Source organism: Mauremys mutica, chromosome 1 (genome assembly GCF_020497125.1).
Source record: "Mauremys mutica isolate MM-2020 ecotype Southern chromosome 1, ASM2049712v1, whole genome shotgun sequence".
Taxonomy (NCBI): Eukaryota; Metazoa; Chordata; order Testudines; family Geoemydidae; genus Mauremys; species Mauremys mutica.
In genome coordinates this window covers 86581608-86607903 of record NC_059072.1, presented here as the reverse complement: position 1 = coordinate 86607903, position 26296 = coordinate 86581608, and the positions used below count along the sequence as shown (strand labels likewise).

The following is a 26296-nucleotide window of genomic DNA, read 5'->3' as shown; positions in this document are numbered from 1 at the left end:
TAAAAGACCCACGGCTGGCCCAGTTCAGCTGACTTGGGCTTGCGGGGCTAAAAATTGCAGTGTCACATTCAGCTCAGGCAGGAGCCTGGGCTCTGGAACCCTTCCCCTCACAGGGTCCCAAAGATCGAGCTCCAACCCAAACCTAAACATCTACACTGCAATTTTACAGCTCCAGAGCAGGGCCGGCTCCAGACCCCAGCGCGGCAAGCACGCGCGTGGGGCGGCCCTTTCCCGGGGGGGCGGCAGGCTGGGCCGGCGGACCTGCCGCAGTCATGCCTGCGGGAGGTCCACCGGAGCCCCGGGATGAGTGGACCTGCCGCAGGCATGACTGCGGAGGGGGCGCTCGTCCCGCGGCTCCAGTGGACCTCCCGCAGGCATGACTGCGGAGGGTTTGCTGGTCGCACGGCTCGGCTGGACCTCCCGCAGGCATGCCTGCAGCAGCTCAAGCGGAGCCGCCAGACCTGCGAACCGTCCGCAGCCGCAGGAGGTCCAGCCGAGCCGCGCGACCAGCGGACCCTCCGCAGTCATGCCCGCGGGAGGTCCACTGCTCCCGGGGCTCTGGGGCACCTCCCGCGCATGACTGCTTGGGGCGGCCAAATAGGTAGAGCCGCCCCTGCTCCAGAGCCCGAGTCAGCTGACCCAGGCCAGTCATGGGTGTTTAATTGCTGTAGACATAGCCTTTGTTCCTGATTCTCAGACAGTTGTATATGTTTATGTAGAATTATTTTTAAACCTAAAGTGTTTTCCCAAATCTACTGGGAATAGTTCAAAACCTTCCTTATCCTAGTAATAATGAAAGCAAGAACGCTTTCTGAAATAGTCAAAAAAGAAATAACAGGTATGCTATTAATGTCTATTTAAAAAGCTAACAATTCGCATACATATGATTGCAAGTAGAACAAAAAAACCCTTCCATGGTATTCCAAAAATATGTATACGAGTCATACGTATTTAGAAATAAAAGTACACTTTATAATACAATTAGTGGGGAGAAGGCTGATAATATCTCCAGAGCAGAATATTTAGAAATCCTTGTTTAGATACTCAGTGCCTACTTAACACCATTAACTAAAATATTATTAATTGTGCATATTGTAATAGACCTTATCTTTTGACAACTCATTACAAAACATTATTCCAATTAGATGATTTTAATTAGAACTGAGCAAATATGAAAATAAAAACATCTGTTCAATACACAGTAGTGATGAAAAAAGAAAACAAGCTGTTTGAGTGCATTAAAGCTTTGATGTGTCCTTGGTTCAGCAAGGAATTTAAGCACGTATCTAAGTTTAAGCAAGTCAGTAATCCTCACTATTAGTAGTGATCTGTTTAGAGAATATTGCTTCTAAATAATACTTTTCTCTTGCTGAAACTGAATTGCCTCTCCGGAGCTATCCTGTAGTTTTAGTTTTCTAATTCAATGTGTACATAGTCAGAGTTATTCATATCTCTATTTACAGTATATAGGCCCAAGCTTGTGTGGTACTGAGCATCCTCAACTCTTTGAAGTCTGATACTTGACGATCAGGCTTCTTATAGGTAAATGGTTGAACTGTGGATCACAGAATATGTAAAAGCCTCAATGAATAATTCAATAAACATTTTTCAGTGAGTATAGTGCATATAAAGTTTGTGAATATGGCACTTTCCGTAATCTCAGGGGCTAAAGATCCACTGTTAATCCTAATCCCATCCTTTACAAAGGAACCAATACCCACAAAAATGCAACAGCTTTAGTGCATCAGAACAAAGTGGGTGTCGCCAGAGGTATAGATAGTACAACGTAGTGGTTGGAGCCAGGAGTCTTTCTTAGTGGTCAGAACAGCACCAAAAGGAAGAGCCAAAGGCATAGCCAGGAGGCAAGCCAGTGGTCAGAGCCAGGAGTTCAGACATAGGCAGGAACTAGGGCTGGAGCAGAACTAGCAAGAATCAGAACAAGGGCCAGCCAGGAAGCAGGCCTAGTACAGATATAAACGTGGAATACATAGCGCAGCCAGAGTGCTGCTGTTGCTATATGGTTTAAATGATGATCTGTTGGCTCTTCTGACCAACTGGGGAGCACAGTCACTTAGTGTTTATTGGGCCCAGCTGAGCTCATTGGGTTGCCAGGTACCTGGCAGTAGGTTGCAACACAGAACTCATTGCTGCTCGCTGGCTGAAATTAAGAAATGAGAACTGGGGGCCAAGGAGGAGGAGAGAAGCATCATTCGTACCCTCCTTCACTCCCAACCACTTGTGTCAAGCAAAGTGGTGGTCTGAGCAGGGCCGGCACCAGCGAAGGAAGCAGGTGCCTGGGGCGGTCAATAGAAAGGGGCGGTACTCCGTCCATTGTTGGGGTGGCACATCAGGGTCTGCGGCGGCAATTCGGCGGCGGGTCCTTCAGTGCCTCGCTTCCTCTTTGGCAGCACTTAGACGGCAGGTCCTTCAATCGGAGCCAGCCCTAGGTCTGAGATAAAGCAGGGGAGGAGGGAAGAACAGCACAGGCTGATTACTGACACTTGGTTACCTCATCCAGCAGAGGAGTCAGGAAGAGGAGGTAGGATAACAAAGAGAAGAAACACTATGAATGCACAAGAGAAGAAAGCACCGTGGATACACAATGCACACAAAAATACACAAAGGGACAATGGCAGCTGTGCCATCGTTGTGTGTGTCAATAACTTGCAGATGTCCAAGGAAGTACGCTAACACACTGTCAGGCCATCCTGAGGAAGTGTGGACCAGCTGACTGAGCAGCATGCAGGAGGTCACATTGTATCAATTCAGAATCTCTTTAGTAGAAACAGGTGCCACAAGTACTCCTGTTCCTTTTGCGGATACAGACTAACATGGCTGCTACTCTGAGAACTCACTAGGAATCTTTTGATTAGCAATAAAATTAAATAAATTTAGTTTGAGTTTATCGCCCTTATAGTAGAGAATAATTTATGGTTAAAGTAATGCAAACATTTATTTATCCTTCTTTCATTTTTTAAATTCCCATGATGTTATGAAGTCTCTCTTGTAGCTCCTTGGGACATATTTGCTGCTAAATACAATATAATTACTGCCTGCTGCTCTGAATTAAGATATTAGAAGGCAAAAAAATCATGATTATCAGTATGAATGCTGAAACTTGCTGCTTTTTTATCTTTAATTTTAGTCATATTTATAATTTGAGATAAAGTTATATGAAATTGTAATATCCATAGCCATGAAAACATTAATGTAGATAATTAAAAAGACAGTGTTTCTTCTACTTGTTCATTTATTTTGATGTTTGAAGAACTAGTTATCTTGGAAGACTGGTAATAGGACAATCAAGTCTTTTCAGCTCTAGATTACTAGTTTGACTCAAACCCAGTTCAGTAGTGACTAAAAGTTGTTGCCATCTGATGACTATTTGATGCTCTCAGTCCAGATCCTAATAAGCAGATGTACAATTAATACACAGCTCGCACTCTGTTGCTGCTAATCTCAGTAATTAGGCTGAGAATGAAACAGGCATGTTGAAGCTTCCAGGTCAAAATTGAGGTTCATGGGAAGGCACAGGTGTGAAGCCTGAACCATCACTGTCTATGTTGTACCTGTTCTTTGGGTAAACAGGGGTATTCTCTAGCTTCTGTGGTAATTCTGCACCTTTCATGAGCAAAAATTTCATTTTATGATTATTTACTTTGTATTTAAATGGCAAGGTTTGCAATCTACTTTTCTCTATTTTTCATCATACAAAATGCACATCTTTTTATAATGCAAGGAAATATGAGACTGCTATTTAAATAGATGAGTTGAGAAACCATTATGCCTAGTATACTTGCCTCTTCCAAGGGATCATAAACCTATAGATGGCTCTAAACTGAGAAGGGAGAGCCAAGTTAGATATCTGAATTTGTAGTTGTTCTGTGTTACTATTTTTTAGCATGTGAAATGTTTTGGATCAAAAAGCTACAGAAAATTGACTTGCAATGACATTGTTTCATTTTGGACTGATGTCTAATCAAGATTGTGATGTGGTACATATGAAAAGGGGTGTCTAGACTTTCATTGTTTCTCCACCACTAGCAATTTATAAATGAAAAAATACTTCTTTTAAAAGATATGCTTTAGTTCACACAGGAACTAATTCAGGGAAGTCCTATGGACTGTGTTATTCAGCCTTTCCCCTGAGACCATGCCTCATGACTCCAATATTTTGATCCTAAGCTCCTGCAGAGAAATATTACAGAGGACCTTATAGGCCTTCAGTTTTCTGATAAATCAAAATTTTGGCAGTTCTTAATAGCAGCAGATTAGGCTCAGGCACTTCGGCAGCAGGTCCCGGGGTGGAAGGACCCCCCGCCGCAGGTTTTCGGGACCCGTTGGCAGCAGGTCCCGGAGCGGAAGGACCCCCGCCCGCCGCCAAATTACCACCGAAGACCCGGCACTTCAGCAGCGGGTCCTGGGGCAGAAGGACCCCCCACCGCGGGTCTTCGGGACACTTCGGCGGTGGGTCCCAAAGCGGAAGGACCCCCCGCCGCCAAATTGCCACCGAAGACCCAGAGCGGAAGAAGCTCCGGGGGTCCGGGCCCCGCGAGAGTTTTCTGGGGCCTCGGAGCGAGTGAAGGACCCCGCTCCAGGGCCCCTGAAAAACTCTCGTGGGGGCCCCTGCGGTGCCCGGGGCCTGGGGCATATTGCCCCACTTGCCCCCCCCCCCCCCGAGCTGCCCTGATTAGGCTACCCTGTCAATTTTCATTCTCAGTACTTCTGCTGTGACTTAACTTTATACTAGGTAGATTTGTGCTTCTAGCCACAATTAGCATATATTAATGAACTATTAGCAGATTGTAATAGCTTGACATTTTCTAGGACCCTAGATAAGAATCCTCTATTGTGCCACTAATGTTTAGGTGCTAGAACCGTGCATAACTATACTAATTGCTGCATGCTGGCAGGTGGTTCTTGTTAGCTCCAATCAGTAGATAACAGAATTAGACTGCCTGCCTGCCTCTCTAGGGAAAAGGGAATTAGAGGCTGAGATAGAGAAGGTTCTGCAGAAGAACCCTAGGATTAGAAACAAATCTTGTTATGTTTAGGTTTAGTTGATTTAAAGAATAATGTCAAAGCCCAGGAAGAGGGTAAACTTGAGCTGTGTGTGTGTAGACTATATTCAAAGCAGAGTAGGAATGGTACCTGCTTACCCATCTGTTAGTATGTTAGGTGGATGTGCAATCCCGATGTTCTGCGTGCACAGGAATATTGAAGGAGTTCTGAAAATCAGTCCTTTGTGTGGCTGTACTGAAAGGCTCCTAGTTTAGATCTAAGTGCTCAGGCATCTTTGCCATAGTAGGGTGAAAGCACCTACAGAGTGACTACTGAGGCTATAGTTACTATCCAGCTGCAGGGTAGGCCACCTTATGAAAATAATCAAATTTATTATTAAATGGTTATTTAAAGCAGCAAAAAGTGTTTCCTAAAACCAGGAAAGCATCACCTGTGGTTCCCTGCCATGCAGCTGTGCCCATCCTTCCCCAACAGTTGTTTAATGTGACCAAAAGGGAACCCTTCTGGCCTACTGTAATATCCCCCTCTCCCCTTCCCCATACACTTCCTTGCCAATTGGGATTAATGATCGTGGGCCCTTAGTATCAGTGTGTGTGGAATTTAGGATGAGGACAAATACTAGGATCAGCAAGAGATCACTTCTTATCAGGTAAGTCCTGGAGACTTAATTGAGCAAAACACTTAAGTGCATGCACCCATCCCTTTGAAATTAACAGAATAGTTTTTCAAAGGCCTGGTCTACACTAGGACTTTAATTCGAATTTAGCAGCGTTAATTCGAACTAACCGCTCAACCGTCCACACCAGGAAGCCATTTAATTCGAACTAGAGGGCTCTTTAGTTCGAATTTGGTACTCCACCCCGACAGGTGGAGTAACGCTAAATTCGACATGGCTAGCTCGAATTAGGCTAGGTGTGGATGCAAATCGAACTTAGTAGCTCCGGGAGCTATCCCACAGTGCACCACTCTGTTGACGCTCTGGACAGCAGTCCGAGCTTCGATGCTCTGAGCAGCCACACAGGAAACGACCCGGGAAAATTTGAATTCCTTTTCCTTTCTGGACAGTTAGAATCTCATTTCGTGGTTGGACATCGGGGCGAGCTCAGCAGCACCGGCAGCGATGCAGAGCTCTCCAGCAGAGGAGTTCATGTAATCTCTGAATAGAAAGAGGGACCCGGCTTAGACTGACTGGGAACTCTTGGATCTGATCGGTGTGTGGGGCGAGGAGTCTGTGCTTTCGGAGCTGCGCTCCAACAAACGGAATGCAAAGACCTACGAGAAGGTCTCCAAAGCCATGATCCAGACAGAGGATACAGCCGTCATGCAACGCATCGTCGCGTGAAAACCAAGGACCCCAGACAAGGCTACCAAAAAATCAAAGCGGCAAACGGACGCTACGGAGCCTGCCACCACTGCCCCACCAGTGACCATGGACTCTGATGATGGGACAGTGTCGACGGACAGTTCCTCGGCGATGTTCACGGACGGGGAAGATGAGGAAGTGTTTGTGGAGGACGAGGCAGGCGAGAGCGCTTACAACGCTGGTTTCCCCGACAGCCAGGATCTATTCATCACCGTCACGGAGATCCCCTACCAACCCTCCCCGGCCATGAACCCGGATCCTGAATCAGGGGAAGGAGCAGTCGGTAAGTGCTTTAACCATGTTAACTTTTATTCTTAATATAACAGGAATCTGAAGTGTGTGAGAAGGAGGTCTCTCTATATATGGTGATAGATCAGAAATCCTCCTGGGAGATCTCCACGAAGCTCTCCTTCCGTTAATCGATAAGCACAGCAGGAGGTTCCTGGGGAGAGCTGCCTTATTGGGTGCTCCGTGATAGCATCCTTTTCCGCGCGAGGCTTTCATGCGGTATTCAGGGAGCATTGCCTCCCCGACCACGGCTGCATCGGTCCGTGGTTCGTGATAGATTTCACGCAGCATGCGCTCTCTATCTCCTTCAGTGCCCGTCCTCACGGTGATCTCGCTAGGAGACTCATGCATCTAATTAGGGGAATTACTGTAATCTTACGCCTGGTCCAAAGTATTTTTAAAAAATCTCCGGACAGACGGCATAGCAGAGACTCAGCACGCTGCTGCGAGACGAGCGTAACGGAAAGCCAAAGAATCAAATGGACGCTCATGGAGGGAGGGGTGACTGAGGACACAAGGTATCCCACAGTTCCTGCTGTCTCCGAAAATGATTTGCATTCTTGGCTGAGCTCCAAATGCTTCTAGGGACAAAAACAGTGTCCGCGGTGGGTCAGGGCATAGCTCGGCAATTTACGCACCCCCCCACCCACCCTCAGAAGTGAAAGGGAAAACAATCCTCTCTTGACTCTTTTACATGTCACCGTATCTTTACTGAATGCTGCAGATAGACGCGATGGTGCAGCACTCAACACCAACATCCTTGCTCCCCCCACGCTATGGATGGCTGATGGTACAAAAAGATGGGTATCCGTCCTCAACATCAGCCTATTGGCACATGGGGCAGTGCAAAAGGACTGGTAACCATGCCGACTACTATCTGTCAGGTTCCCCAGTGTCAGGTGAACCTATAAGTTTTCCTGGTAGATGGTACAATATGGCTGGTAACCATCGTCATCATAGCAACAGGGGGCTGAGCTTCATCAGCCCCCACCCTTCATGTGTAAAGAAAAGATTCAATTGCCCCTGGACTAGCAGCAGGATGCTGGGCTCCTCTCCTCCACACTCCTTAATGTCCTATGTGGACTATCATAGCAACTGGAGGCTGCCTTCCACTCATTTCTCACTAACAAGTCACTGTGTCTTATTCCTGCATTCTTTATTACTTCATCACACAGGTTGGGGGACAATGCTATGGTAGCCCAGGAAGGCTGGGGAAGAATGGAATGAACAGGTGGGGTTGTTGCAGGAGCACCCCCTGTGAATAGCATACAGCTCATAATCTATGCAGGATCTGACACAGAGCAGCTGTGCTCTCTGGTTCTCTGATACAGTTCTCTAGTACACTTGCCCATATTCTAGGCAGGACTGATTCTATTTTTAGATACCAAAAAGGAGGGATTGACTCAGGGAGTCATTCCCAATTTTGGCTTTTGCGCCCCTGGCTGCTTGGCCAGGGGCACTTATGACAGCACCAAATGGTGCAGTGCAAAAGGACAGGTAACCATGCCCATCTTATTACCATCTTATTACCAATTTATGGTATGGTAGATGGTACAATATGGCTGGTAACCATCTCTGCTGTCATGCAAAAGCAAAAGCATGCTGCTGTGTAGCGCTGCTGGACCGCCTCTGTCAGCGGCATCTAGTACACATACGGTGACATACACAAAAGGCAAAACAGTGTCCATGGTTGCCACGCTATGGTGTATGCCAGGGAAATTCTGGGGAAATGGGCTTGAAATGATTGTCTGCCGTTGCTTTCCTGGAGGAAGGAATGATTGGCGACATTTACCCAGAATCCACCGCGAAAATTATTCGTGCCCCAGCAGGCACAGGGGTCTCAACCCAGAATTCACAGAGACAGCCTAGACTCAGTTAATTGTTCGCAAAAATGTATCTTTGAAAGGAATTCACTCCCTGTTTCCCATCTCACAGCTTCCACTGTCTCCAGACCTGCCACAGCATCCCCCTCGCAGAGGCTGGCAAAGATTAGGCGGAGAAAGAAAAAGACAAGGGACAAGATGTTCGATGAAAGTATGGGCTGCTACCTAGCCGAGGCAGACCAGCAGAGCCAGTGGAGGGAGACCGTCTCTCTGTACCAGCGCTCACACAGCGAACGGGAGGAGAGGTGGCGTGAGGAAGACAAGCAGGCGACTCAAACAATGTTTGCACTAGTGAGGGAGCAAACGGACACGCTCAGGCGCCTTGTGGATGTTCTGCAGGACCGCAGGAGGACAGAGCCCCCCTGCAGTGTATCTGCAACCGCCCTCCCCCGCCACAAAGTCCCATACCCCCCTCACCCAAAATAACCAGAAGGAGGGGCGCCAGAGGCCGTGTAAACTGTCACTGCACCCCAGCAGAGTGCTCAAGTACCAAAAAGCTCTCATACCCTACATTTGCAGAAGTCGTTCCCTTCCGGACTCACACAAGTCCCAATCCCAGTTCCATCCCCTAAGTGTCTACTTAAGTAATAAAAATACTTTGCTGTTAATTACTGTTTCCGTCATGTTTTTTCAAAGAAGACTGTGTTTGAATGGGGGGCGTGGGGAAGGGGGTTGTTAATTGCATAGGACAGTCACCTTTCCCAGGGTACAGACACGGGGGCAGGATCAGCAGCGGGTCACACACACAGTGCAGTCAGTAGGCACCATGGTCGGTATGGGAAGTGGTTTCCAGGTTCTGTGTGGGCGGGGGGGGATGTGAGTTTGTAGCGGGGGAGGGCGGTTACAGATCTTATACAGCGGTCCTTGTCCTGGACCGCTGAGTCACGCAGCAAAGGAATCTGTATCCGTACTCCTCCGCCACAAGGTCACATATCCCCCCGCACACAGAATTCGAAAAAGAGGGATGGCAGGCTCCGTTGAAAGAAGCATTCCGGCACTGCGGACCGCTCTAGGAGCAGGAGCCTGTCATTCGTTGAGTTTAGAGGTGGTCTTTACATCACCGCACACCCTACCCAGCACAGTCTGCCTCCCAGTTTCAACCCTTTAACGCAAAGTCATGCATAAAGAAACCTTTCTTCAGTAACAATGGGACATGTATTTTATGTTTACACGTGTGTTGGAAGTGGGGGAAACAGGGTGAACGGGGTATGTAACCGAAGAGGAGAGTCAACAGTCAGTGGGTAAAGAAACAGGGGCAGGTTCAGCTTCTCTGTAAAGAAACTGAACAGTCACAGGTCACGCTGCTCGCTGGTATTTGAAGAGTTCCTTGTCGCTGTCCCAAGCGCCTGTATAGGGCTTCATGAGCAAGTGCATTAGCGGGCAGGCTGGGTCCCCGAGGATGACTTTAGGAATCTGCTCATCCACAACAGTTATTTCGTGGTCCGGGAAGAAACTACCTTCCTGCAGGCGTCTGAGCAGCCCACAGTTCCTGAAAACACACGCATCATGAACCTTGCCCGGCCACCCGACGTTGATGTTTTCAAAACGTCCCCTATGGTCCCCCAGTGCTTGCAGCACCATTGAAAAGTAACACAATTTCTCATCAGCTGACTGTGGAAGAGGTGGACGATAAAGTGCGTGGAGGAGAAAATGGTGATGATCGCAGCGGGCTCCATGCTTGCAGTGCTGTGGCGTCCGCGCTGTCACTGACCAAAAAAGTGCACGAACAGATTGCCCGCTGGCGCTTTCAAGGAGGGAGGGAGGGAGGTTGTGATTGACGGTTCAATGACGACACTTACCCAAAACCACCCTCGACACATTTCTCCCCCCAGCAGGCATTGGGGGCTCTACCCAGCATTCCAATGGGCAGCGGGGACTGCGGGAACTGTGGGATAGCTTCCCACAGTGCACCGCTTCCAAAGTCGACGCTGGCCCCGTGAATGTGGACTCAGAAATTCGAATTAGTGTATTTAGTATGGATACACAAATTCGACTTCATAAGGTCGAATCCACAAATTCGAACTAAGTTGATTCGAAATAGTCTTGTAGTGTAGACAAGGCCAAAGATTTGTGCATGAGGTTTGCGCTGAAACCTTCAAAGAAAAGCCACTGTAGTGTATGTTCTTCTAAACTAATATATGGTAAATCAGCTGAGCAGTAACAGGCTATCTGGTGGCAGTGTGGTGAATCTGCTGCTACTCTTCTGACTGGCAACTGATATAGGACAGCCAGGAGGGGAAGGTTCCATGGCAGCTAGGAGGATGACTAGAGGCCTGGAAGAACAAAGATGGATGTGGCTGCTCAGGGTGACTGTGTTGGAGTTTCCAGAGCTGCCTATGTGGGGTTGGACCTGTCTCAGTTTAAGAGTAACTAGAGTCCTGTATATCCTGTGAATAAACCAATTACACCTGACATAACTCCATGACATCAGCTTCTCTCAACAGAAGAAACTGACCTACTGCAAGGCCCCCAGATCAACCCCTGGTTGGACATGGGGCAAGAATATTTATCTGATGGATGAGAAACCTTCTTTTAACATATCCCTTTTAAACATAATTATGTCACTGGTGAATCTTATTTTAGCAAAAATAAATGGTGCACTTTTGTTGTATTTTTGTCCAGATCAGTAGTTTGGCTAAGACCCATACCAGTACCTCTTACTTAAAGCTGTTTGATGCGGGAATCTTCACGGCAATTAGTAGTCCTAGGAATGAGCCTTGCAAGCCATAAATTATTTTTTGGATTATTAAAGAAGTTAATTTCCCTCCAAAGACTGAAAACGAGTCCCTACTGGGTGCCTGTCTTTACCTACACAACTTTTTCAGTTTTAACAGGACACAGTTAATTAATATTATGCCCAAAATTTTGCTATTGAACAAGAAAACTTTTACAAAACCTGAGCCAAATTACATTTCAAGATATTTTTTTTAAACATTCCAATGAAAACAGTTGTTTTTTTGCAAAATACATTCGGTTTTCTGTTTTTGTAATACAAACATTTCAATATTAATAACCTCAAAATAAAATGGGCCATAAACAAAAGTGAAAATTACTTCATTGGGCTAGATTGTACTTTAGCATTTTGTGCTGAGCAAGGGGTCTGAGTAGCTACATGCCCTCAGGAAGAGCCATTGTTTCCTAGGGATAATCATCTGCTACTGGCCCTCACCAGGAGCAGATTCTTTTCTTCAGATGATCTCTACATATGCTGTGCTACCCTGGCATGTTGAAAGGCTAACCATTTTTGTACTTTCAGTTTTAATAATATAGAGTATTATGAAAATAGGTGAAGGAATGAGTGTTTCCAATATATGGCTTTTAAGCTGACATTGTCTCTTTAGTTCTAAATAAGCTTTTAGATCTTTGAGAGTCTTTGACTAATTAAAATCAGCCTTGCCTGTATGAATAAATATCAGAGGGGCTGCCTGACCATGCTGAGTGGAATTTATTTACTAATATTACTGGTTTGCTAGTTTCTAGACATCAGTAAGATAGATCTAAATGTTTTGCAGAGCAAAAGTTCGGAGCCAGCTATCTAGCTGCTGAAAGGAGTACACCTCTGTGTTTTAAAAAAAGATTACAATGAATATAGGTAAACCTGTAGAAGCATGTTATGTTCCTAAGCAAAAATGTATTGTGTGATTAAGGTGACAAGTATCCAAAACTGCTGTTCAGATTTTGGAGAAAAAGTTGGATCTAGATCACCACAGCTTGTCTTGTCTTTGGCTAAATAACATTTTTAGAAAGATGAACTCCAGTTATGTGGGGGTGAATGTCAAATAATGAAGATGCGGGAAATAATCTTATGTCTGGGTTACATTAATTACACTTTGAACTCTTATTTTTTCAGCCCAAACAGAGAACATCAATAGTATCTTCTCTGGAATTTCACCGACTAAATCACAGCCATGATTATTTTGAAATCAACTCATCCATTGGATATGCAAGCTTTACTTCCAGTCCTTCAATCAGTCCAGCTAATTTTTCCATTGGATCAATTGAAGAGAATGAACTTTCAGGTAAGAAAACACATAATTTCTTATGAAGCTAGGGAAAGGAGAGGCATTGGATACTAAATCAATTGAGCAAGATTTCAGTTGTGTACTTGGAAAGGTTTTCATGAGAAAAGAGAATATAGCTTGGTAATATTCCATATAATTTAAGAGAGTACAAATTGGCAATATTTGTACTGAATTTTTTTCCTCAGCAAAAGAGTGATGGAGCATCTAGGTTTGACTGGGGTGGCGGGGAGTAGGAGTTTGACTGTGAAAGGGCAAACCTGTGTCTGACAATTTTCATGGAACTCTACAAGTCATCTCACAAAACCGTACCACTATGATTAAAATATATTAGCTTTTCCTGGATTTTGTTTTTAACAAGCCTAGATTCTTTTTACATAATTGCAGGAAGCATTGATATTATATGTGTGGAAAATACATTGAAGGTTTACAAATTCTGTTTGCATTGGAATACTCTGGTTCCAGAATATGAACTTTAGGTTAAGGAAAAATAAATTGAATTAGAAATGATAAATTTGCCTCAATAAAGATAGTGAAGGGAAGGCAAATTTCTTATTTCTACTATTGCAATAGAGTAATACTTTATTCTCTTTTAAATATACTGTAGAGAGGTATAATGTTATTCCATAAACAAAATCTTTATTTAAAAGGGATTTAGGTTGGTTAAGTGTGAGATCGCCCTTCCTCCCAATGCAAAACCTAAGAAGCAGAGAAATGCCAAGTTATGGGATGCTTCTTAACTGTACACCAATGCCCGCAGAGCACATTTACACTGATAGTAACAGACTCTGTGTTATCATAAGGAACTTCCTTCTGCTTCTAACTGATAAGGAATCACACTACAGGCAGCACATTAATCTCCCTTGCAAGACCCTAATTATGAGTTCATGCTTCCCGCACAAACACATATCAATTCTAAATATTTTCTTATGTTCCTGCAACTGTGATTAAGGTTTCACATTATACTGTGAAGACATTTTGAATAGGGGAATGTTGGTAATATAATGGAAAGGATATGAACAAACAATCATTAATAATGATTTTTTAATCACAACCTAATTCATTCAAATGTACATTTATGATAGCTGACATTGAGTTGTTGTAATATGAAAAGTTTGAAAGATAGAAAGCCAGACACTGTTTAGTAAATGGAGGTTAAAAAAAAAAGTCAGATACAGGACATTTAAAGGTCCCATTTTTAAATCAGTTTCAATTAACTCATAAATTAAATAACGATTCCGTTGAAAATCCATAGGGAACTGAATCTTTACTCATAGATTGTGCTATAAATTACACTATATTTTCATACAAAACAAAGGGGTTGAATCCTTGCTTTAAGTTAAAAGTTGAACCCATTTTTAATATGTACAACTGCTACCCTATCTCAAAAGTGTACTTAACATGCAATTATTTTTGTCTTGCACCTATTCTGTGCACATTATATCAAAGTACCTGATACTGACAGGTTAGTTTAACAATATAACTGAAACTGTGTACTGTGTTTTAGGTTTAAAAAAAAAACAACTACCACCATCACTCTGCTTGAGCTAGGAGTATAATTTTAAATAATTTCATACACAAATTCTTACATCAGGAACACTTTCAGTTAAACTAAAAATTGTTTTACTTTGTACTGACCAAAAAGAGAACAATACTTGGAAATGTAAATGTATTGGGAAAATCTTTCTGATAAATGATCTACTTTCCCTATTAATTGGAAGTGCTTATTGTAAAGTCTTACTGTAGTGGAGTATTATATAACTCATTTTTATTAGCGTCTTTTGTTTTTGACATATATCTGCCTCTGCTGATATACATAATTTAAAATCTGTTGTGGTTTAAACTGTCTTTCACTTTACTAGCTTTTCTAGTATATCTTAAAATTACATTTTGGTTTAGTTAAGTATATTGGAATGTGGGAATATAACTAATATATAACGAACTATCAATATTAAATAATAAAAATAGACTCAGCAAAGAATCCTGTGGCACCTTATAGACTAACAGACGTTTTGCAGCATGAGCTTTCGTGGGTGAATACCCATTTCTTCGGATGCAAGTCTTCTCTCCATGGCACAATAAAGAACTCTCCATCTTTAGACACATCCTGGCACCTGTGGGATGAACAGAACCTCAATACTCCCCTCTAAAAATAACAGATCTTTAACAAAATACTAGTACCTGATTAGCAAGTCATAAAAAGGAAGATATTCCCCAGGAAAGTATTCTTTGAGGCTCTAATTAACTTTTTCCTAAATCAGCAAGTTTTAGGATAATCAATAACAAGATCCAGCTCAACTTTAAATGCAAAGAACATCTTATCATATATTTTGTTGTTTATTTTTTCCTACTAAAAAATGTCAGTTATTCAGAATAACCAGGGAAAAATCAGACCTCTGTTCTTTAATAAACAGTTGAGTGCCTGAAGCACTGTGCTATTGGCTTTTTTGGGCTTTCTTTCTCTGTCTCTGACCAGAAATTCTATCCTGGACCTGAAACCCTTCCTAACTGAATTTTAATTAAAACTGTTACATTTCCATGAGAAGTTTTGTTTTTGAATCAGCATTGTCCAACAAAAACATTTTGTCAAAAAATTCCCAACCCCAATTTACAGAAAACCTCCAAGCACTCAATTATCATGTCAGGTCTCAAACCTCATAACATTGGTTTAAAAATCATAATTTTTAATCATAATCAAAAAGATATGTGTTGGTTCTTTTTATTTGCTTCCTTGCTTTGTTTTAAGGTTTTCTCCACAACCATGTCAACTAGAAATTTAAATTTTATTAAATGAAAGCTGAGGGTCTCATGCATTCTTGTGATTCCAGCAGCTGGGGCTCTAAGAAAAATTCCAAATATCATAAACATGTGACAGAATCATGGGAGTTGGCAACAGTGGGATATTCTGATTCAGCTTGTCCCTTGGACAGTTTTTGCTCTATTGGCTACCGCAACTGCAACTTACAGCTCCCCTCCCCTGACAAAACCCTCATGGTGGGCACCAATGCAAACACTTCCTGCCTTCCCTTGAGGGTGACTTCTTCTCTCCATGGCACAATAAAGAACTCTCCATCTTTAGACACATCCTGGCACCTGTGGGATGAACAGAACCTCAATACTCCCCTCTAAAAATAACAGATCTTTAACAAAATACTAGTACCTGATTAGCAAGTCATAAAAAGGAAGATATTCCCCAGGAAAGTATTCTTTGAGGCTCTAATTAACTTTTTCCTAAATCAGCAAGTTTTAGGATAATCAATAACAAGATCCAGCTCAACTTTAAATGCAAAGAACATCTTATCATATATTTTGTTGTTTATTTTTTCCTACTAAAAAATGTCAGTTATTCAGAATAAGCAGGGAAAAATCAGACCTCTGTTCTTTAATAAATCACCCTGCTACCATAAGTGAAATGCAGATTGTTCTATGGAGATTGAGATGAAAAGGGTTGCTGAGGTATAAAAGTTAAATAGATATTTAATCCTGTGTTTACAGGATTATGGGACTATCATCAACTGGAATTTATGATGGGTAGATAGACTAGATGGGACAGACTTGGTGATTGCTGCTGGCTTCCCCAGCATCTTTTTCCTCTGACAAATCTGTCTTAATCAAACACAAGAGTCTATTAAAATCTTCTGAGTACCCTTTCTTTCAGAAAATCTGAAAGATAACGAATTTGTTGCTCTTAAATTGTCTTTTTTAGATAGCGATAATTGATTTGAAAAAATTTCATCTGTCTACTACTATAGACAGATAAAAAGAAATGTTTAACCATTTTTATACATCTTTGGACAAAAATCTCCTAGCACCAAACAAAGAATGAGAGACTTAGTCCAGTGGGGAAAAAATGGACACTTTCTGGCAATCATAATTCTCTGTCTCCTCTGAAGAAAAGGACAAGCTTACATATTCAGTTTTGAAAAAAGGACATGTTTTATCAAACCAAGTGCATACATGCATTCATGAATATAGCAAGTCTATTCAAGCTCAGCAGAAAATATTTACTTTAATGGTATTTTTCAGTTATTAGTGTTTTTAAATGTCTTACCCCTGCCATGCTACAAATTCTTTCCAATGATCAGAAGTTTGTGTAGAACTGCAATGATGCTAAGCATGTCTTGAGTACTTGAAATTAGAGAGAAGAAATACAAAATTAATTAGAGTTGGATAATGAATTTCTGAAAACTTCTTGTTCAGTGCTTTTAACCTGAATACTGTACTTGCTTTAACTTTGCTTAGGATGTTTGTTTTATGTAGGATAAACTGTAATGTTACAGATTGACTATAATCAGTACTTTTCTTTTAATATAGATTATTGTATAGTTTTATTTGCTGTAATAACTAACCTATAGCTAAACTATATGGAGCTATAGTACTTTCATGATGGTACACTTCCTTTTAACCTTAGAACTGTATGGAGATTTTATGAAGGCTATATTTCTACATTTATCTCCAGTTGTTTTGTTTAATTTAGATTGGAGCTATAGTACTTTCATGATGGTACACTTCCTTTTAACCTTAGAACTGTATGGAGATTTTATGAAGGCTATATTTCTACATTTATCTCCAGTTGTTTTGTTTAATTTAGATTTATAATACAGGCCAAATGACCTTATCCTAAGATCTGGGCATCTTTGACAGTTGTTTTAAAAGCACAATTGAACATATAAACACCCAATGGAACCTTTTAAATAAGATCTATTTCCTCAAATACCCCCATAAAAAAAAGATTAGCTTGACACATGCCCTGACTATTTGGGCTCTTTTCTACCATTAACATTTTAAATTGTTTATGCATTCATTAAATGTATTCAAACAATAAAATAAAATAAAAAACATCTAAACCATTCCTCATCCCAGATGGAATCTGAATATTTTTGAAGTTAATGAACATACAAAGTCCTTAACCAAAATCTCCCTACTAGATGAGGAAAAAGAGGAAAAGGCCCAATCCAGTCTTTTTTTAATTTAGGGCTAATCTGGTAGCCCACTTCCTCTACCCCACATTTTACTGCAATACACCATGATATTTTAATCCCTTAATCAGGCCATGCTAACTTGAACCTTTTAAATTGTAAATGCTGTGTGCCTTTCCCTCACAATTTATTCACAAGAATGAACTGAGTGCCCATGTAAATCCAAGTACTTTCAAAATCTCCGTTGTCTCTAGGACACTGAAAATCAATCAGGTTCTTAAAGGAATAACTTTATTTAAAGAAAAAGTAAAAGAATCACATCTGCAAAATCAGGACAGAAGGTAACTTTATAGAGTAATAAAAAGATTTTAAAACACAGAGGATTCCCCTCTAGACTCAGCTTCAAAGTTACAAAGATAATCTAATGCATTTCCTTGCCCTTACTTACAATTTTTGTAATCTTAGATGGATCATTTCAGGTATGTTTTCAGGAGATGATTTACCTGCCTGGTCTCTCTCTCCATCTGGAGAGGGAACAAAACAAAGAGAGCCCAAACAAAACCTCCCCTCTCACCCCACCAGATTTGAAAGTATGTTCTTTCCTTATTGGTCCTTTTGGTCAGGTGCCAGCCAGGTTATTTGAGCTTCTTAACCCCTTACAGGTAAAGTGATTTAGAACAGCTTCCCAGGAGGGATTCTATGTTACCCTTATCTGTATGTTTATGACAGGGCCCTTTGTAAAGATGGTTGGGAAGAGATATTCCTGGACTCTCTTTATATGGGCTTCATACCCAGCCCCCTGCATGTGTACAGCCATGTAAAGCAGAGGCACAGTCTAGCCCATAGGATTAGAGAAAGTGGGGTATCTTTGAATGTTTGTGACAGTAATACTTAACAAATGGAAATTCATCATTTTAATGACTTATTATTGCCTTCAGATCCTCCAATTTGGTAAGAACATCTTTTTGGCAAAGCAGGATATTATTATTTTTAAGGTCAATATTAAATCTAATTTTACAAAGAAGAATGTCAGGGAAAGCTCAGTCTAGTAAGAGACTGCAAGATCCCTGAAGAAAATCTAATAGGAAGTCTGGTCTCATAAGTGAAGAAGGGATAGCTCATTTGGAACTGCAAGATTCAGTTTTCTCCTAAGGCGAAATATTAAGCCTTTGCAGGAGAATTTTGCAGTAGGTTTTAATTAAAAAGTTACTTCCTTTAGGTCTGTAAGTCCCATATTTTTGAGTGTCAAAAGAATCTTCAGTATCTTTTGGGTGATACATTAATATTCGTCTCCAACATCAAGTATATAGTAATTTATTACCTAGCTTTTCTAGTAAAACCCATAAGGTGAAATCCTTCTGTCAATGCCTTATATTCTTATCTTTGACTTAAATGAAGTCTGTTGTGAGCTGAACTGTGTAACAGTTGCTCATGATTCCTCTGCACTGAGTATACTTGTGACCAGATCCATACATCTGTTCTGATTGTTAAACTGGTATTAAAACAGGTTGGTTTACAGCAGGCATATTCAAGCAGTGAAAGTATACTATCATTCTGTGTTTCTAATATGTTTATCGCAGTTAGAGATGGTTGTGTAGGTAAAACAAAAACTGGTATGAATATTTGACATTTTCCCAGATCAAACTCCTGAACCTTCTGACCATTGCTTTGCCTACAGTTAGAGCTGGGGGTGTGATTCCTGGCTCAAGTAAACACACTCACGTTAGCGCTCATTGAGCTAGTATGCTAAAAACAAGAGCATAGTCATGGTGGCACAGGCAGTGGCTGCCCCAAGCCTATACACCCAGAGTTCAGGTGGGTTTGTACTGGGGGTGGCTAGTCCATGCTGCTGCTCACTGCTGCTCTTGCTTCCACAGTGACACTTCTAATTTTGGAGTGCTAGCTCAATGAAAGTGAACATGACTATGTCGATTCAAGCTGGGAATCACCCCCCTAACGCCAATTATAGTTGTAGTCCATGTGAAGGTCACAGTCAGGTTTTAAGTTATGTGAGTGTAGTTATGTTTTACTCAAACTTGCATGTTTGAGCATGCTTGATCTTTTTTCTTCATACTTACAATGAACCAAGTCAATCAGGAATCAAGGGCTGGGTACCCAAGTAAAAACTCCTAATGAAATGAGTGGAAGAACATTTCTTAATTTTGAAAGAGTGCCATGATAGAATTCCAGGCCTTCATCCTAGGACAAAAAACAAAAGACCAGATTAGACAATGAAATATAGCATATAATGATGCAGTGCTTTTTCAGGGGCAGCTCAAGACTGTGGAAGAACTCCCACAGGAATGATGAGCCATCACAACCCTCACTACCTTCCACTCTAAATGCAAGGTGCATTTCTTTGATCTTGCCTCCTCTAGCATAAACCATAGCTCCATGTGTGTGTATTATATAAAAAAAATCCAAAACAAAACACTCCACTGCACACACTTCTACCTTGAGGAGAGTATAAGAGAATAAACCACATGTGACAGATGCTGGCCACATGGAATCGCAGAAATGTAGGGCTGGAAGGGCCTAAAGAAGTCAAGTCCAGTCTCCTGCACTGTGGCAGGATCAAGTAAATGTAGCCCATCCCTGACCGCTGTTTGCCAATCTGTTTTTAAAAACCTCTGATAATGGAGATTCCACAAATGCCCTTGGAAGCCTATTCCAGCACTTAACTATTCTTATAATTAGAAAGCTTTTTCTAATATCTAACCTAAATCTTCCTTGCTGCAGATTAAGCCCATTACTTCTTGTTCTACCTTCAGTGCATGTGGAGAACAACTGATCACTGCCTTCTTTATAACAGCCCTTAACATATTTGAAGACTGTTATCAGGTCCTCTCTGTCTTCTTTTCTCAGGAGTAAACATGTCAAGCTTTTTTATCTTTCACATTGCACAATGCACTGCTGGAAGATACTCAGATACTACAGTTAAGAGGGCAATAAAAGAACCTATATAGAGCCTATGTGTACATGGACATGATTATTATTATAAGAATCTCAAGCAAATACTTCAGTTGTATATGTATTTGTAATGCACAACTTCTACAATGAAGAAAAGAATAAGAGAACTGAGTTCAAACCTAAACTTGAATCAATTGTTAATCATTTCCATATTCTGAGTAGCTATGTACAATACTCAAATTTCTCCCTGTTGTTGTCTCAGTCAACTCTCCACTTGCTGCTCTTCTTGTCAAGCTGGAAGTAAAATAGCCCTGTAACTAGGTTGTCATGGAGTGGGAGCACTGCAGAGACAGATCATTCAGTCCACAGGCAGCCAGCCAGCCTGCCTTGCATTGTTCTCTTACAATCCCTGTGGCCATTTGGGGAAAAAGATTGACCAAGACTAATGAGGAAGCCTCATCTAAATTTCCTCAGCCAGAAGAGTTGTCAATGGGAAGTAAGGGCCTCGAGAGTGAAAGCTGCAAAACAATTAGGGTTTTTTTCAATTATTAATAAGTGTAAAGGCATAAAAGAGCCTGAGAGAGAAAAATAACCTTATAGTAAACAGTCTCAATTTCTCCAGTATTGGTATGAGTAGATCAGATTTCCCTCTCCTCTTGTTTGTTGTGAATACGTTTGAACAATCTTTCATTATTAGTTAGAATATTCTATGGAATTTATATTCAATATGTATTTTTCTCTAATTAGCCTGCCTACTTATTCTTATTTTGATAGAATTTCTGATTCTTCCCATTGCCAGATTGTTTATAACTTTTTAAAAAGCTTTCTGCTTATCAGTTATGTTTGTGTGGCATATGTGAGATGACTGGACCAGAAAGAACTGCCAAAACCTGTTAATTTTTTTTTAACACAAAACTTCAGTAGTCTTTTTTAGTTATTCAATTGACCACCTGAAAAAAATCATATCCATCTATCTTTACATAGACTAACCAGTACTGAAACGTGTTACTCTCGGTTCCCTTTTACTCTTAGTCCTTTTGTGGAGGAGGGCAAATCTTTCCTGTTCTTTCTCCCAACTCATCTACACTGCTCTCATCATCTTAATGACCATTCACTGGAATCCTTCCAAGGGTAATGAATATGACTGAGGATTTTCATTTTTTGTATTGGTACATGAGTCAACCCCAAGGGGGGGAACAATTTTTTAATGAACCTAAATAAGTGAACCAAAGCTTAGAATTTCTTTTTAAAGGCCATAGAGCATTAGAGTTGAAAATTAAGTCAAACACCTCACTACAACTTCTGTGCTTAATATAATGTGGAATATCAGGGCAAACTACACCTCTACCTTGATATAACGTGGTCCTCAGGAGCCAAAAAATCTCACTGCCTTATAGGTGAGACCTCATTATATCGGGTTCGGTCCAGTACGGCGTACTGGCAAGAGCCAGTATACCATACTGGACTGGACTGGCTTCCCTGGCGGTGATTTAAAGGGCCTGGTGCTCCAGCCGCTGCAGGGAGCCCTGGGCCCTTTAAATCACCGCTGGAACTCTGGCAGCAGGGCTTGGGCGGGGATTTAAAGGGCCCAGGGCGCCCCGCAGCGTCTGGAGCCTCTGGCCCTTTAAATCACTGCCCGAGCCTGGCTGCCAGAGCCCCGGCGGGGATTTAAAGAGCCCAGTGCTCCAGCTGCTGTGGGGAGCCCTGGGCCCCTTTAAATCACCGCCAGAGCTCTGGCAGCGGGGCTCGAGTGGGGATTTCAAGGGCATGGGGCTCCACACAAATTTGGATATAACGCAGTAAAGCAGCAGGGCTCGGGTGGTGCTTTAAAGGGCCCGGGGCTCCCCGCTGCTTACCGCATTATATCCGAATTCGTGTTATATCGGGTCGCGTTCTATCAGGGTAGAGGTGTATATAGTACTTTTCCTGCACAAGCTTAATCCTTTTTTGAAGCACAGACAGACTTCTGTCTTTTTAGGACTTTTCAGAAAACATTACAAAGTCAAGGCTAAAGTTCTCTTTTGAGTGACTGTCCATCTCTATATATTCGATTTATGGTATGCATGCACCTGAGATCAAAGTCTTTTAACCAGCAGTGTCCATTGTGGCTATGCATGTGTTCTGAGTATCTTCATGCCTCTCATTGAGAACATTTCAAGATGGAGCTGCTTGCTGACCATTCTTTATGTAGTGCTGTCTTGTGTATAGTCCACCCCAATTAGCAGTTAGTGTAAAAGAGATTTAGGTTAGTTATTTGTCCATTGGCAAAACTTTTTAATAGGTTTCCTTTTGAAAAACAGGAAGAAAATATATATGAGACCTGTCGTGTGACTGTTGCATTTCTTAATTTATTTAACATATGAACCAGCATACTCTGGCATGCTAATAAACCTAGCTCCAACTATAAGAGCCATTCCCATTAACATTTTTACAGACAACTACCAAACTCAGGCCAGCTATGCCAGTTTTTCATGAAAGGGAATATTGCTTCCTGACCCCCCCAGATAAAGACATCAGTGCTATCTAGTACATCAGTGCTATCTAGTACTAAGAGCTCAGATCTTAAATGTATTCTTCTTGGGCGTCACCCATTGTGACCTATATACAAGCCCATGAGAGAGGTCCATGAGGCCTCTCCACCTGCTCGCTGGCCTTTTATTTCTCTCCCCTCACAAGAAGCCAGTTTGCTGTTACCAGCTTACATACTCCTCACAGGCCTAGATCAAGCAGGAGAAGAGAGGTTTCCTTTTGACTAGGAAAATTTTATATTTGTTATTTCTTGGTACCAAGGTGTAGGGATAGCGATTGAAATATTGCCCCTCACAAAAGGCTGCTATGTTTGTTAATGATGGGGACCCAAGAGGCTCATTTAGTTTGGGAAATTATACATCCCTGGTAAAATGTGTGATGCGTGTGTCCTTTTCAAAAAGGATGTTGAAATCCCGGGCAGCCCACCTTCAAATGTTTTTAATGGACAGATCTATGAGACTGGCATCAGATCCTGGTGTGTATCACTGCTTGTGCATGGCATGCCCCTCGGCAGGAGTGCTCCTATCAGCATAAGGCCTACCAGCTCCCAAGCCTCGTCAGTCAAAACTTCAGCTCCAAGCTCAAGAAAGTCCAATATGAAACTTTCTGCCAAAAAGGCACATAGCTTGGAGAAGGTTAGAGGTAGATCCCCAACAATTATGTTCTTGATAGGATGGCTTCCCCAGACCATTTGAGATCTAAGGAGACTTTGCAATTCAGTGTGGTTACCATTGAAGATCTCGGTTCTGAGGCTTTGGCAGTGAAACAGTATATGCAGACTATGGCTGCGCTGGTACTGACTCATACTGTCACCTCTGCTTAACTCTCAATACCATCAACCTTCAGTATAGTTTCTTTGGCAGTCCTTGGGACTGCTACTCTGATACTGATTATATCAGTACCGATAATAACAGCATTGCTCTCCCTTCAGCTCCACTTTTTGCCCCATTGCACTGTACAGGACTGACAACATACACGGTACAAGGGGACCTGCAGGTCACGCAAGAGCATGAGTTCCCATTGATTTCTTGGACTCTAACATCAACGGTATCAAGATCATCTTCATCTATGGTACCAAGTACGTTTAGAGCTGTGTTTCAATGACTGATACCTTGCTCTGTTGCTCCACTGCTAGACCTAGAATGCTCCTTTTCATCATTGTCTTTGTCATCATCTGAAAACAGTATGAGATACTCTCATATATGCTCTTTCACAGGACACTCTGATCTCTGATATTTTAGAATACTTAATCAAGCTTAAACTTCTCAGTCTTTCGATTTAGTTGTGGTTCACCCTGTGGCCATCTATGTGCCTATATATGTGGAGTTAGAATAATTAAAATTTTGCTGTGCTTTTGCTTTGATAGAATTTATAAAATTCAGTATTAAATTTGAATGTGGCTCTAAACTTGAGTCACGTCTGATTATATTTATTCAAGTACTGATGTGCATTAGATTCCCTAATGTAACTTCCAGATCATTGACATGTTTGGTCCTATTAATTTTCAGTTGAATCTTATTTTTCCTATGTTTGCTATAATTTTACATTATCGCTTTTTTGATGGAAATACTAAAAGAAGTCAGAAATTTGAGTGTAGCCATAGGTTTTTCTTAGATTTAAACCTGTAAACTTTATTCTGTCTTTATGTTCTATAACATATAACAGGAGGTATCAAGTGCTTTATTTTCTGAAAATATATAAAACCAATTTGATGTGTGTTATGATGAGGCCCAAAATTTGCAACACATCTCTAAGATCTTTGTGAAAAGTGTCTCCCACTCTTTGCATTGATCTTGCATGCACTAATTTTAAAATGATTGGTCTGTCTCATCTTTGGACTTCACAATGGGTTCTGCAAGGCCGGGATCCATACAGCAGGTATGGGCAGAGACTGAGTTGGCCAAGTCTGAGGAGAGGACACATCACCTCCCCACCAGACCCACAGAGATTGCCAAGGAAAGGTAATACTTTCTGGGTTATATTGCTTTTTCATGCCCCCTCTACCCGCTAAAGGGGGAAATCCTTTAAAAGGTGGCCTTTGCCTTTTGTGGATATCCCACACCTGAGAGTCACTCTACAAGGAGGCAAACCCCATCCACAAAATTGAAGAACATAGGGAAAACACCACAAACTCTTCCAGATTTTATGGTGGGAAGGAGAAACTGTGGCCTTCGCTTTGGAAGGGTCCACACAACTCCCCTGCCATTCCATGTGAGATTATATTTCCAAAGTGGGGGTGAAGAAAACAGAAAAAGAAAAATGGAAGCAGCTAGCCCCAACAAGGATTGTTACATGTTTCCTTTCCTTACCTTTAAAAACCAACATGAAAACTTAAAATAATTGGATGCCCCAGTTAAAGTTTCCCCTAATCAGCTTTAATTTGTGTGACTAGCATCTGGCAGATTGTGACAGCAGCTGATGTTTATTGGGGTCATTTTTCATAGTCATAGTATTTTAATTTCTCCACTGCATTGGGCACAAGCAGTGTTTTCTTTTGCACCAGGAATTGGTTTTCCCTTTCCAACTATTTTTTTTCTTGAGCAACCTTAGCTATTGTAACCACTGAAATACAAATTCTTCTTTCTATTACTGTTGGTGTTGTCTTGTGCTACTTCTGCAGATCTCAGTGTTGATTTGTGACTGTTCAGTACTTGGAAACTTACTGAAAATGAGAGCAGTGAAACTAAGAGATTTACAGTACTACTGAAGTATTCATGTAGTGTTATTAAGTTGTATTACAGTAATGCACAAAGACCCCAGTTAGGATTAGGGGCCCCATCATGCGTCGGCACTGAACAAACACAAAGGGAGATATTATCTCTACCCCAAAGATTTAATTTTGGAGACGACATCTTTTGAAAGGGTAATTCTAATCTTGGTAGGAAGATCCAGAGTTTTTCTTCGTCCTTGTTCCCCAAATTGTACACTGCCAACAATAGACAATAACACGAATGTGGTATTAGTTTTGTATGATCATGGACAGAATGTGCAGAGGCATACTGTCCATTCCCCATTAATTAAAGAACAGTTTGCATTACTTACTAGTGGAGGTGGTCTTTCAATGATCTTGAGGTTCATTAAGTAACAAAGTAGTGAATGAGAAAGTAATAAAACAAACTGGAGAGTTACTGTGGTGAACTGCTGCACACAGCCATGTCCTGTTCCCAGCCCCTGCGTCCAGGGTACATCTCCAAATTCCAGCACTCGCATTACTGTCCCTTATGAGGGAGCATCTCCAAATCACAATCTTTCTTCTCGAAATAGATCATATATTTTGTCTTGTTGAGAACATGATTTCTCCCTGAAGGCAGCTCTTCTGCCTATTAGGCACTGGCTCCCACATGGACTCTCACTGAAAATAAT

The 26296-nt window shown here is 41.7% G+C and overlaps 1 protein-coding gene and 1 long non-coding RNA gene across 6 annotated transcripts in view; one reads left to right on the top strand and one right to left on the bottom strand.

Annotated features, from left to right (window-relative positions):
* Positions 1-26296, top strand: part of ANKS1B (ankyrin repeat and sterile alpha motif domain containing 1B) — a 764239-nt gene that overhangs the window by 311237 nt on the left and 426706 nt on the right. For all 4 annotated transcript variants that reach the window (XM_044981810.1, XM_044981801.1, XM_044981818.1 and 1 more), the window contains one exon: positions 12407-12575. In XM_044981810.1, the coding sequence (XP_044837745.1) occupies positions 12407-12575 (169 nt within the window). The remainder of the gene's footprint in view (positions 1-12406; positions 12576-26296) is intronic.
* On the bottom strand, positions 1236-26107 carry LOC123345161. 2 transcript variants are annotated; one of them, XR_006572738.1, is made up of 5 exons: positions 25976-26107; positions 19573-19693; positions 16627-16703; positions 14568-15668; positions 1236-2449 (listed from the first exon to the last, which is right to left on the bottom strand). It is a non-coding gene; the product is annotated as an uncharacterized LOC123345161 (long non-coding RNA). The 2 variants fall into 2 exon arrangements; XR_006572736.1 differs by lacking the exon at positions 1236-2449 and having other exon boundaries at positions 13603-15668.